An 11,723-nucleotide genomic window follows, 5' to 3' on the forward strand; every position below is an offset into this window, starting at 1 on the left:
TTTAAACGCCTCGGTCAGGGGAAGAAGGGTTTAGGAGGGGGAGAGTTGCTCAGACTCTGCCCCTCGCCAGCGGAGGATGGCGGTGCGTGGCTCCAGCCGCGGCCCGGCACCTCACGGCAGGGCCAGGAGCTGGCGCGGGGCCGCCATGGCCGCCCCTCACCGCCGCCGGCCGCCTTTCCCGCCTTCCTCACCGCGCATGCGCCAACCGCCGCCTCCCTGCCACCGCGCATAGCCCACTTCCCCGTCCACACCCTCCCAGTGTCCCACCCCCCTCGCGCGGTGCGCATGCGCCTTCTAGCCCCGCCCCCGCCCGCTCTATAAATTCCGCGACGCGGGCGCCTCCCCTCTCTTTCTCGGCGAGGAGCGGTGGCGGCGGGAGGTGAGTGTGGTTCCGGCGGTGGGGCCGCGGCCTTCCCCTTCTCTGTCCTGTGGTGCGGGGTCCTAGCGGCCGTGAAGGCCCACGCTGCCTGCGGCCAGCTGTAGGGACGCTGCGCCCCTGTTTCTGTGCTAATAAGAGGCCGTGAGTGGCTTTCGCTGGGTGCTCGGCGCTGCTGAGGGGGCACCCTGGGGCCGCACTGTCCTCAGCCGCTCCTCACCGTCTTCTCCTTCTCTTTCCGAAGGCTGTACTGACGCCTGCCGCGGCCCGGCCTCGTCCAGCTCGCTCCCGACGTGAGTATCCGCCGTGGGGTCACGTCTGAGCTTCGGGGAGCAAGGGAAAGCGGGGACGCGTGTGGATTTGGGGGTGAAGGTGGCCGTAGTGCTTTAAAACGCCAGTCCAACGTGGATATCCGGAGAAGTCGCTCTCTCTCGGCTCTGTCCGTGTGGCGCGTGGGAGCGTAGGCCTTCGGGCCAGTGACGTACAGTCCCTTTCCACGACGTTGGAGAACAAGCCGGGCCTCGAGTCTGCAGCCTGCATATTCCTACTGCTTCTCTGAGCCCTCGGGCGGTGACAGAGGAGATAAACCATGCAGGAAACAGCTCTGCCACTCAAAATGGCTTCGGGGGGGTGGGGGGGCATGGGGAGACACGTGCCAGTCTGCACGGCTTGGGGGGGGTGAAGGGAGAACGGGAAAAGGAGAAACTCCTGAGCAATTGCCTAAAATACCTTTTATTATTTCCAGTTCCAACTTTTCAAGTTTAGAAGCGAGTGGAGCACTGATGTGGGAGGTGAGTAATATTGCACTAATAATGTAATATTGTTGGCTGTGTGTAGTTACACGGTTCTCTTAATAGTTTAAATAAGTGAGCTATTTTTAAGTGGCTTATGGAAACTGAATTAGAGTAATTGAATACCAATGCAGGCTTTATAGGCATTGTTTTAACAGCAAAAGCTGAGCTTAGGCATTCCCTAGCTTCTAAGATTTTTGTTGGACTTTGGATGGATAGGGGAAAGGGAGGCCGATTTCTGAATCTTTTTAAAGCGGGGGGGGGAATCCTTGACAAAGTGGATGTAAAGGATATTTGATTAGCTTGAGGCCTTACCTGTGTGATACAGGAATTGGGAAAGAGCAGAAACAAACTTAGTGGAAAGTTGTGAAGGCCCTGGCTTAGACTCCTGTAATCACCCCTTTTCTGTTAATCAGTGCCAGAGCAGACTTTTTACCCCCTGCAAAGAAGAAGGCATCATTGATGTGGGTGGTGGAGCACTGGGATAATATTGGGGGAAGGCACATGGTAGGCACATGTCACACTTGCTTAGGACTGGGAATGTGTAGCTGGACTTAACTTTTTTTTTCTAAATTGTTGCAGATACTGGTGACTGATTGTGATGAGATGCTAACAGAAAATCTGTGTGTCTGGTGGGACAGGGTAAGTATATTGAGAGTACCGGCCCACAAATTATAGAGGTGGTAGCTAAGGTTCGGTTCACGGAGCATGTGCAATCAAAATGTAGCCACAGAGATCGGAACGGGCTGGAAGCAGAAGATGCCTGCATTTGGTGGCCTTCCAAAAGCACGTGCTTCTGGCTGGGGACTGTCCATTAAATGGCCTCCTGCTGTGTCAGAATAGAAGGCTGAGGCAGATAGAGCTCGAGCGTACCTGGTCGCGTGGCAAAGGTGGTGGTACAATTAAGCAGGGCCTGGGGCTGAGCCTGTGTGGGTGAGCTACACGTGAGGACAGCAGGTAGAGCCATGGGGCTATGGTGGAACCGGCATTCACATGCCTGAAAGCTGCTGCCATGTGAAGGGCAGGACTCTGGGTGGCCTGGCCCATCTGCAAGGAGCTAGCTTTGGGGTGCTGTCAAAGGGTGAGGGCCTGGGGTGTAAGAAAGGAGTAAGAAGAAGCCACCATGTGCTCTGTGTGTGGACTTGGACTTGCAGTCAGCTGGCCTGCAGACCAACAACCCCAGCCGTCAGTGGGGCCACCCTTGATGCCAGCTGCTGGGGAAGAAGATGCGATTCAGGCTGATATGTGGCGAGGACATTCTGTGGGAAGCTGATACTGGAGGGGTGGCTCATAGGATGTGGGTGGGAGCAGTAACTTGTGCATGCCTGTTACCTGAAATAAGACCTCAAAGTATTGATTTGTAAACCTGTATCTAGCTGCAGTAGAGAACTAAATAAACATTATTTTTTCCTTGGTGTACGTTTCTTTGTGAGCAATTGCTTGGTTAGTCCTGGAGTATGAAAGAAATCCTGGACATTGCTGTTGGTGCCTCTCACTTGGGAGTCAGAAATGGCATTCCTGTGTGCTGTTTGTATGTCCTCTCTGGAGTGTGATGGTGAAGGGTGCAGAAACCCACTTCAAACCCATGTTATTAGCTTTTCAGGCTGGATTAGGAGCAGGTGATCTTTGTATCAGCTGTTCAGGGCTAACCCCAGAATGGTTCACCCTCTACCCCAGGTCTGTTGCTGTGGGGGGAATGACAAGTCCATTCTTGGACTCTTCCGCAAAAGCAGAACAATGCTGATGGGTGGCTTTTGTGGAGGTTCTGCTTAAAGGGTTAAAGCACAAACATGAGTCACTGCCACCCTGCAGCAGTTGGCTGGATATCCTGGCCCTGCCCCACCTGAAACCCAAAGGGAGAGGGTTGGGTAGTGGATGTCTTACCAGCTCATCTGAAGAGATCCATGCATGGAATAACAATTACATAATTAGGAACTTGATTTCTGTTTAAAAAAAGGCTATTAAATGCCAAATAGCTTATGTAGGCCTTTGGTCTAGAACATCTGAGGGGTGGATTTACATATTAACTGGAATAGAACTAATGAGTGAAACAGAAAAGACTCATCCTGTTAGGCAAGAGATGGCATTTGCTGTTGCAGGCATGGACTGTTGGTTTGCTATCTTGTTACGTCACAAGAAATTCAGTCTGATTCCTGCTTCAAGAATAAAAGCGGGTTTTCCACTTAAAGCAGTGGTATGCTGGAAAAGCTGGGGTGGTCTGTAACAAAGGATGAGGATGGTGCACCACAATGGGGATGAGCCCTGTAGTTGGCCCTAAACAATCAGCAAACCCCCACTGGAAGCCAAATAAAGCTTTTGGCTTTATCTTAAGATAATTGTAATTACGAGGACCAGCAAGTTCCAAAAGTCCCAATAACTGGACTCTGAGGAGTCCTTACAACTCTAAGGAGTCTGGTTGTGAGGATGAATCTGTGATTCCAAGTGGTACTGTGTTTTGAACGAATGGAATCCTGGAACGTTACTTGGGATGTTAATGGCACAAGCTGCCAAAAATACCACAAATTCATGGGTCCCAATTCCAGACATTACAATTGACAAAGCAATGGTTGAGTACTGACAGCAGCTGAGGAACCAGCTGTCCAAACAACATCTGACCCCTTCGAAGAGTCCGAGTGGGTCAAACGTGCTTAATAAAACCCAGTTGCTCTTCAAAACCTAACAGTTGAAGGTATTCTTTCTGCTGGCATCGCGATGGTTCAAGGCACATGTGGTGGTGGCCCACCATTCTGACCCGTGGCTCTGTGGCAGAGTGAGTCCTCCACCCCCATGGGCAGGAACCTCTGCTAAAGCCCTTTTTATGTTGTCAACAAAATTATTTTAATCCCCCAGTACAAAGGTCAACGACTTTTCATCAACTCATGCAATCGTTATTTCCACAGTTGGGCATTCCCAAGCTGGAGAAGGCCACTGCAAACATCTCTGCTACATCTGAAATGGTTCAAAATGCTACTGTAGGTGCTTTGAAAAACTCACGGTCTGAAATCAACTTGTGCTCTCTCACTTAACTACCCAGAATTGATGGACTTCAGACTACCTCCTAGCATCGCAAGGAGCGTGGGTGTTACTGAACTTGTTGCTTTTACACAAACCAATCCAAACAGATCAAATAGGGTGTAAATAAGTTAAATAAGGTCATATTTTCATCAAATGGCTCAGGAACAACCTCTGTTAGATGGCATCTCTGCTGTGGTCCTGGCTGCCAGACCTCAGAGCGTGGACCTGCCGGATTTTGTTAATACTGTTGCTTCACTATCATCATCCAATTAGTCTCTCCTTGCGTTAAATATCTTATTTTTTGCTGCAGATCTATCGCTGTACCGCTGAGCCCGTAGCTATTCAGACTGTAGGAATCGCTGCTGTTTAGAGGTAGGACGCCAGGACAAGTTACGTACACGGTAACCGAGGCACGCACTGACCGGGAGTCCCCGCAGAAGCCTGCGCAGGGTGGTCAGGGGCCTCCAGGATAGCAGCTGCCTGCCCGCCCTGCCTGCTCTGCCTGCCCTGTCCTGCCTGCACTGCCCTGCCTGCCCTGTCCACTCTGCCCTGCCTGCCCTGCCCTGCCTTGTCCTGCCCTGCCCTGCCCTGCCTTGCCCTGCCTGCACTGCACTGCCCTGTCCTGTCCTGCACTGCCCTGCCCACTCTGTCCTGTCCTGCACTGCCCTGCCTGCCCGCCCTGCCTTGTCCTGCACTGCCCTGCCCTGCCCGCACTGCCCGCCCTGCCTGCCCTGCCTGCCTTGTCCTGCACTGCCCTGCACTGCCCTGTCCTGCCCTGCCTGCCCTGCCTGCCCTGTCCTGCACTGCCCTGTCCTGCACTGCCCTGTCCACTCTGCCCTGCCCTGCCTTGTCCTGCACTGCCCTGTCCTGCACTGCCTGCTCTGCCTGCCCTGTCCTGCACTGCCCTGCCCACTCTGTCCTGTCCACTCTGCCCTGCCTTGTCCTGCCCTGTCCTGCACTGCCTGCTCTGCCTGCCCTGTCCTGCACTGCCCTGCCCACTCTGTCCTGTCCACTCTGCCCTGCCTTGTCCTGCCCTGTCCTGCACTGCCTGCTCTGCCTGCCCTGTCCTGCACTGCCCTGCCCACTCTGTCCTGTCCACTCTGCCCTGCCTTGTCCTGCCCTGCCCGCCCTGCCCGCTCTGCCGCGGGGGGGGCTCGGGCCGGTCGCGGAGCCGCCGGCCGGCAGAGGGCGCTGTGCCCCGCCGAGCGGCCGGCGCTGCGCTCTCCTCCCCCCCCCCCTCCCGCGCATGCGCGGTGAGGGAGCGCGGCAGCGGGCCGACCGGCGGCGGAGCGGAGGTGGGAGCGCGGCGCGGCCCCGGGGGCGGCGAGGGGGAGGAGGGGGACGGGGAGAGGAGCGGGGGTGGGAGGGGAAGGGTGGGGGGGGGGGTCCCGCCGAGCCCCGGCCAGCCCTCGGTGCGTCCGCTCGTCCCGGCGAGCGGCAACCGGCGGGAGGAAAAGGCCGGGCCGGGCCGCGGGCCTGCGCGGTCCCACGTGGGGTGGGGGGCGGCGCGGGGAATTCAAACGGCGGGAAGGGCCGGGGCCGGGGGGCGGGTGAGTCCGGCCCACGCGGGTCGTGGGGTCGGGACACGCGGCGTGGCGGCACGGCTCGGGCCGGGGACACACACGGAAGCCTGAAGTGGGAGCGGAGATCGGTGCTCCAATCCCAGTTCGGTCACTGGTCCCTCGGGTGATCCGGGGTGGGGAGGGGGGGAACCCCAAACAACTGACAGCCCCGTGGGTGGCCCCCTAAGAGGGCGTCGTTGGTGTTTAGGTCCGAGGCACTATGCCAGGGAAACGCACTGCGAAGAAGAGCCCGGTGCCAGAAGACGAGTCTCCTGGAAGGAAGAAGATTAAAAGTAAGAAAAATCCCCAGGAGTTTCCCCTCCCCGTTCCCAGGGACCACCTTTAATGGAAGCATTGTTCCCGCTATGTTATCTATATGGTACTTATCTCCCTTCTGCCCCACAGTCTGCCACTCATCCCACCGCACACAGCCCGGCCTGGTGCTGACGCTGGGGCAGGGGGATGTTGGCCAGCTGGGCCTGGGGGAGGACGTGATGGAGAGGAAGAAACCGGCCCTGGTGCCGCTGCCGGAGATGGTGGTGCAGGTGGAAGCCGGAGGGATGCATACGGTGTGCCTCAGCCAGACGGGAAAAGTGAGTGCAGCATGGAGGGGGCAGCACCTGGGGGGTGTGGGGATGCTGAGCTGCGTTTCGCCGCAAGCTCTGGGACGTGTCCTGGATCGGACCCTGCTCGGCCAAGACGTGTAGCTCACGCCAGTACCAGGGATGAGCATGGTCTCCATGCCACGGACCACTACATTTTAGAGGGTCAAAGGGATAATTCAGCCTGGTGGGTCTCTGTCCCCTGGCTTCACGCTCGACCTGTTGCCCCTCTGAGTCCCATCCTGAGACCCTACGTGGGGCGCTGTGTCCAGCTCTGGAGTCCTCAGCACAGGGAAGGCATGGACCTGTTGGAGTGGGACCAAAGGAGAGCCACAAAAATGATCAGAGGCCTGGAACACCTCTCCTTTGAGGAAAGGCTGAGAGGGTTGGGGGTGTTCAGGCTGGAGAAGAGAAGCCTGGAGCAATAGGACAAAGGGTAATGGTTTTAAACTAGAAGAGGGGAGATTTAGACTAGATATGAGGAAGAAATTTTTTACGACGAGGGTAGTGAAACACTGGCACAGGTTTCCCAGAGAGGTGGTTGATGCTCCATCCCTGGAAACTTTCAAGGTTGGGTTGGATGGGGCTCTGAGCAACCTGATCTAGTTGGAGATGTCCCTGCTCATTGCAGGGGGGTTGGACTAGATGATCTTTGGAGGTCCCTTCCAACCCAAACTATTCTATGATTCTGTGATCCTGACCGTCTTCACTCTTTATCTGCAGATCTACACCTTTGGCTGCAATGATGAAGGCGCCCTCGGGCGCGACACATCAGCAGAAGGGTCGGAGACCACGCCGGGGCTGGTGGAGCTGCAGGAAAAGGTGGTGCAGGTCTCTGCAGGGGACAGTCACACAGCCGCACTGACGGAGGACGGCAGGGTTTTTGTCTGGGGTTCTTTCCGGGTATGTTGATTTCTTGGACGCTGGAAGCTCTGCTGATGGTTGCTGCTTCTGTGACTCATGTCCCCGCGTCTGTCTCTCCACCCAGGATAACAACGGGGTGATCGGCTTGCTGGAGCCCATGAAGACGAGCTCCCTTCCTGTGCTGCTCCAGCTCAGTGCACCCGTCATTAAAATTGTCTCAGGTGAGCAAGGTCCTGGGGTGTGCACGGGTCAGGCTGGTGCACGAGGCTGTTGCAACTGTTGGGAGAAGGTGAAGGTCCAGAAAGTCCATGTCCTTTTCCTCCCTCTTGGCTGCTCCGAGCCAGGTACAAGGGTGTGCTTGCTCTTCTCTGGCTTTTGAGAGAACAGACCTTGTGTCTCTTCTAGCCCCAATGGTATTGTTAATATTTGACCCAATCTGATGTAAAATGCCTTACAAGAGTGCCCTAACCGCGAGCCCTCTTCTAGTCTTGGGGAATCCGAGCAGAGCAACCAGGGAACTTGTCCAGGGCCCAGGTGAGGCAGGGAAGGGGCACGTGCCCCTAAACCTTCCCAGAGAAACTTCTTTAGAGTTTCAGTTGGGGAACTGGGATCAGGAAAAGGGAGATCCTGGGGTTTTAATTTGTGCCAGAATCTGGTGTCAAGGTATCCAGTGCAGTAAACCCCACTGAATTCTAGAAAGCTGGGACAGCTGGGGTTTACACGTGGGATCTCAGCCCCTGGGTCTTGCTGGGTTCCTGGAGCATGACTCCTGCTTCACTCCTCTCCCTTGTCTCCTCCCAGGGAATGACCACTTAGTGATGCTGACGGTGGACGGTGACCTCTTTACGTGTGGCTGCGGCGAGCAGGGCCAGCTGGGGAGAGTGCCGGCGCTCTTTGCCAACCGAGGAGGAAGGAAAGGGCTACGTGAGTTGCTTTGGTGCTCGGAGGTGCACGATGCTGTGTCCTTCGGCTCCAGCTCTGTGCTTTGCAGAGGAGCAAAGAGACCCAGTCTCTTCCCCTGCTGCTCATGGGCTTGTGTGTAAATCGGTTGCTTAGATTCAGCGAGCTGGATCTAAGGGGGGGTGAAAAGGATGTAAATCACTAGACCTTGTATGACGCCTTGCCTCCTGCCCCCAGAGCGCCTGCTGGTCCCCCAGCGCGTCCCTGTCAAAGGCAAAGGCAACAGAGGCAAAATGCGCTTCCAGGACGCCTTCTGCGGGGCTTACTTCACCTTCGCCATCACGCAGGAGGGACACATCTATGGATTTGGCCTCTCCAACTACCACCAGCTGGGTGAGCCTCGCTTACGTCCCTCCAGATCTCGTCCCTGCTTTGGTCTGGCTGTGGACCTCCTGGTCCCATGCTGCCCTGGCCTGCTGGGGGGGATGCTGCTGGGCACCCTGGATCCTGAACACCAAGCACCCACCAGACACACTGGAGCTGGAAATTGGGCTGGGGGGTCACCCTGTATAGCTCTGGGTTTAGGTCCTGGCCCTTGCACCTGGTGGGTTTGAGCAGAAATTTGATTTTGGGGCTTGGGGGTCTGTGTTAGTCTCTGGTGGCGTGAGCCCTAGCGTGGATGGCTCAGTGCCGGTGCCTGGCCTGGGCTTTCTGTGCCTGTGGATCTGATCTGCCTGGGTTTGTGCGTCCCACCCCGCAGGGACCCAGGGCACCGAGCCCTGCTTCTCCCCGCAGAACCTGACATGCTTCAAGAACTCCACCAAGTCCTGGGTCGGGTTCTCCGGTGGGCAGCACCACACGGTGTGCGTCGACTCAGAGGGTGAGCACCGGCATGACTGGTGGGCTGGGAGTTGCACAAAGTGGGATGGGGGGGGCGACTCCCATGGCCTTCGTCCCAGCTGGGGAGGTGTTGCGTTGCGGTGAGGGTGATGTGCTGGAGCCCTTGCAAGTCCTTGGTGTTGGAAGGCAACAAGGGTGGCGTGAATTTGCAGCAAAGGGCAGGGAGGATGACAGGAACCTGGAGTCACTTGTGAACTCTGCTCTCACAGGCTCAATAGTCTGTCCAGGCACCTGCCCACCCTATTGATTTTGGGGAGCTCAAGGGTCTCTATCCCACCCTGCACCTCCTGGTTGGGATCTAGGGTGTCATAGGGAGGAGTGATGCTCTTCCAGGAGTCAGACTGGTGGGAGAGGGTCTGGCTGTGGCCTGCTGCGGGCTTCTGTTCCTCTCAAGTCACCTCTCCTGTGTGTCTGTTGTGCTCAGGTAAAGCCTACAGCCTGGGCAGGGCAGAGTACGGCCGGCTGGGCCTCGGGGCAGGGGCGGAGGAGAAGAGCACACCCACGGTCATCCCAGAGCTCCCCAGCATCTCTTCTGTCGCATGCGGCGCGTCAGTTGGCTATGCTGTCAGCAGTGACGGTGAGTGCCGGGGCCGTGGGCTTGGGAATGTTGTCCTAACTACTCTCCCCACCCCTCATCCGTCCATCCTGGTGCTCTGCCCAGCCTGGCCCCCCTGGATCTGGCTGGCCCCGTACAGCTTCATCACACATTGCTGGCTGGGTCGGGACTGGAGCCAGGCCCTGGCGCTGATCGACCACCCAGCCTTGGGGGCAGCTGGGCAGCAGCTGCTCAAATATTTTTGTGGGCCCTTGGCAGCAAGGTTCGTAACAGGGTGTTGACCAGGAGGGGGTCGTTGGCCTGCCGGTCCCTTCTCCGCACCCTGAACTCTGCTGCTGCGAGACCTCCGTGCTCTGGTGCTGTGCATGCTTGTGCACGGCATCTGCAGCCCACGGCAAGGGTGGGAAAGAGGGTTTGTAGTGGGCTGATGGATTTGGTTTGCTCCCCGGGGATAAAACACTGCCTTAGCTGTGTGATGAAATGCCTCTTTGAGTTGCCAAGCACTGCTCCTCTTCCCGCTGCCTGCGTCTCTGGCACCCGTTGCTCATCCCCCTGCCCGGGTGTGAAGTCCTCTTGGGTTTGGCTGCTGGGTCCCCTTCGCACCGTATCGTGCAGCCACTTTGAAGTCCAAACTTGCATCGCCTCCGTTGCAGGACGAGCATTTGCCTGGGGCATGGGCACCAACTACCAGCTGGGCACAGGGGAGGAGGATGATGTCTGGAGCCCTGTGGAGATGACGGGCAAGCAGCTGGAAAACCGCACGGTCCTGGCCGTGTCCAGCGGCGGCCAACACACGGTGCTGCTGGTCAAGGACAAGGAACAGAGTTGATGAAGCGACGCCGCGCAGCCGAGCCCAGCGGGATCACGGGGCCCGCGCACACACCCCCACCTTCTGTCTGGGTTGGGTGCCCAGTTTCCAGCTCTGGTCTCCCGCCGATGGCGGTGGGGAGGGCAGGAGGCTCCCGGAGCCGGGCCCCCGGCAGCGTCTGCGTGGCTGGAGCAGGGGTCTTCAGGGATGCTTGTGTTTTCTCCCTGCAAGCGTGTGTCTGTCTTCCTGCAGTGCCCGGTGCTCTGTCAGCTCCCCCGGGTTGGCTTGGTCCTAAACTGATCTCAGTACTGTGGCTGGATGGGTTTTCCACTTCTTGTCTGGCTTTTTTTTTTTTAATATTTCCTGGCCCAGCAAAACTGAGGGCCTTGTGCTTCACTATACGAAAGGGTTTGGGCATTGGGCTTTCTGAGGTCCCCATGTTCCCCATCTCTGGGTGCTCCTCCATCCCCTTAACCTAAACATCTTTTACCTCTCTGACTTGGATTTGTCTGCTGTCGCCCACCAAAGCCCTCTGGGCTCGTTCCAGGTGAGATCTCTCGGTCCAGCAGAAACGCTCCCAGGGAGCTCTCTCCTCTCGCACCCAACGCTTGTGGCTGCGGTGGGGAGATCCTGCCGGGTGGCTGGAAGCCTGCGAGGGGGAACGCCGCTGGACGATGCCTGCCCCACGCTGCACGCAGAGCTGTGGCTGCTGAAGAAGGGGGACTCCTGCCTCCCACCCATCACCGCTTACAGATCTGAGCCAAAATCTCCCAGGCAGTGAGGCCGGGAGCAGGTTCCCCCGCTCTCTCCTGCCTGGAGCAGCCGCCTCCAGCACTGCTTTTTGCAGTCCCAGCCACTCCTGCTCTTTCCCATTGCCTTTGGAAACCCAACAAAATCCATCCCACGGGTGGGGACTTTATTTTAATTTTTTCTCTTTCCTTTGCTGAGGAAGGAGCTTCATTTGCTGTTAGGGCCTTGCTGAGAAGACAGCCAAAACCCAGCTATGCATTGAATTGCTTGAAACAACGGGACTCCCTCCCCATTGCCGCTGGTCTTGGTCTAACTGGTCTCGCTCCCTGCGCCCGGCCTGCCCCATCTTTTTCCATGCTGCCTTCCAGGTACCTGGACTGAGAAGGGGGTCTGCAAAGATTAAATTTTGTATGTTAAGTTATAGCAATAGGGGGAAGCAGGGGGTGTGTGCAGGGTGGGGGGCTGCGACTTGTACAATGGGTCAGAATAGGTTGAATTTTTTTTAAAAGAAAATGTAAAGTATTTTGGTTGATTAATTGAGGAAGAGAGGAAAAAACCTGTAATCTTTTAACATTTGGAATAAACTGAGTTTTGATAAA

General features: G+C 56.8%; 1 protein-coding gene and 1 non-coding gene across 3 annotated transcripts; both read left to right on the forward strand.

The window, feature by feature from the left end:
- Positions 1–775: 775 nt before the first annotated feature.
- On the forward strand, positions 776–980 carry LOC128153167 (small nucleolar RNA SNORA73 family). Its single transcript, XR_008238863.1, has one exon. It is a non-coding gene; the product is annotated as a small nucleolar RNA SNORA73 family (small nucleolar RNA).
- A 3,502-nt stretch (positions 981–4,482) lies between these two features.
- Positions 4,483–11,723, forward strand: RCC1 (regulator of chromosome condensation 1). 2 transcript variants are annotated; one of them, XM_052811482.1, is made up of 10 exons: positions 4,483–4,554; positions 5,953–6,037; positions 6,150–6,337; positions 7,070–7,249; positions 7,335–7,431; positions 8,012–8,134; positions 8,348–8,503; positions 8,871–8,990; positions 9,435–9,587; positions 10,220–11,723. In XM_052811482.1, the coding sequence occupies exons 2-10, from the start codon at positions 5,965–5,967 to the stop codon at positions 10,393–10,395; spliced, it is 1,266 nt and encodes a 421-aa protein (XP_052667442.1). In that variant the 5' UTR covers positions 4,483–4,554; positions 5,953–5,964; the 3' UTR covers positions 10,396–11,723. The 2 variants fall into 2 exon arrangements, with proteins under 2 accessions (XP_052667442.1, XP_052667441.1); XM_052811481.1 differs by lacking the exon at positions 4,483–4,554 and adding an exon at positions 5,430–5,477.

Source organism: Harpia harpyja, chromosome 16, assembly GCF_026419915.1.
Source record: "Harpia harpyja isolate bHarHar1 chromosome 16, bHarHar1 primary haplotype, whole genome shotgun sequence".
NCBI classification, from domain to species: domain Eukaryota; kingdom Metazoa; phylum Chordata; class Aves; order Accipitriformes; family Accipitridae; genus Harpia; species Harpia harpyja.

Coding starts and splice junctions, on each gene's coding strand:
- RCC1 (XM_052811482.1), top strand. CDS start 5,965: ATGCCAGGGAAACGCACTGCGAAGAAGAGCCCGGTGCCAGAAGACGAG. Junction 6,038..6,149: donor TGGAAGGAAGAAGATTAAAA/GTAAGAAAAATC, acceptor TCTGCCCCACAG/TCTGCCACTCATCCCACCGC. Junction 8,991..9,434: donor GGTGTGCGTCGACTCAGAGG/GTGAGCACCGGC, acceptor TGTTGTGCTCAG/GTAAAGCCTACAGCCTGGGC.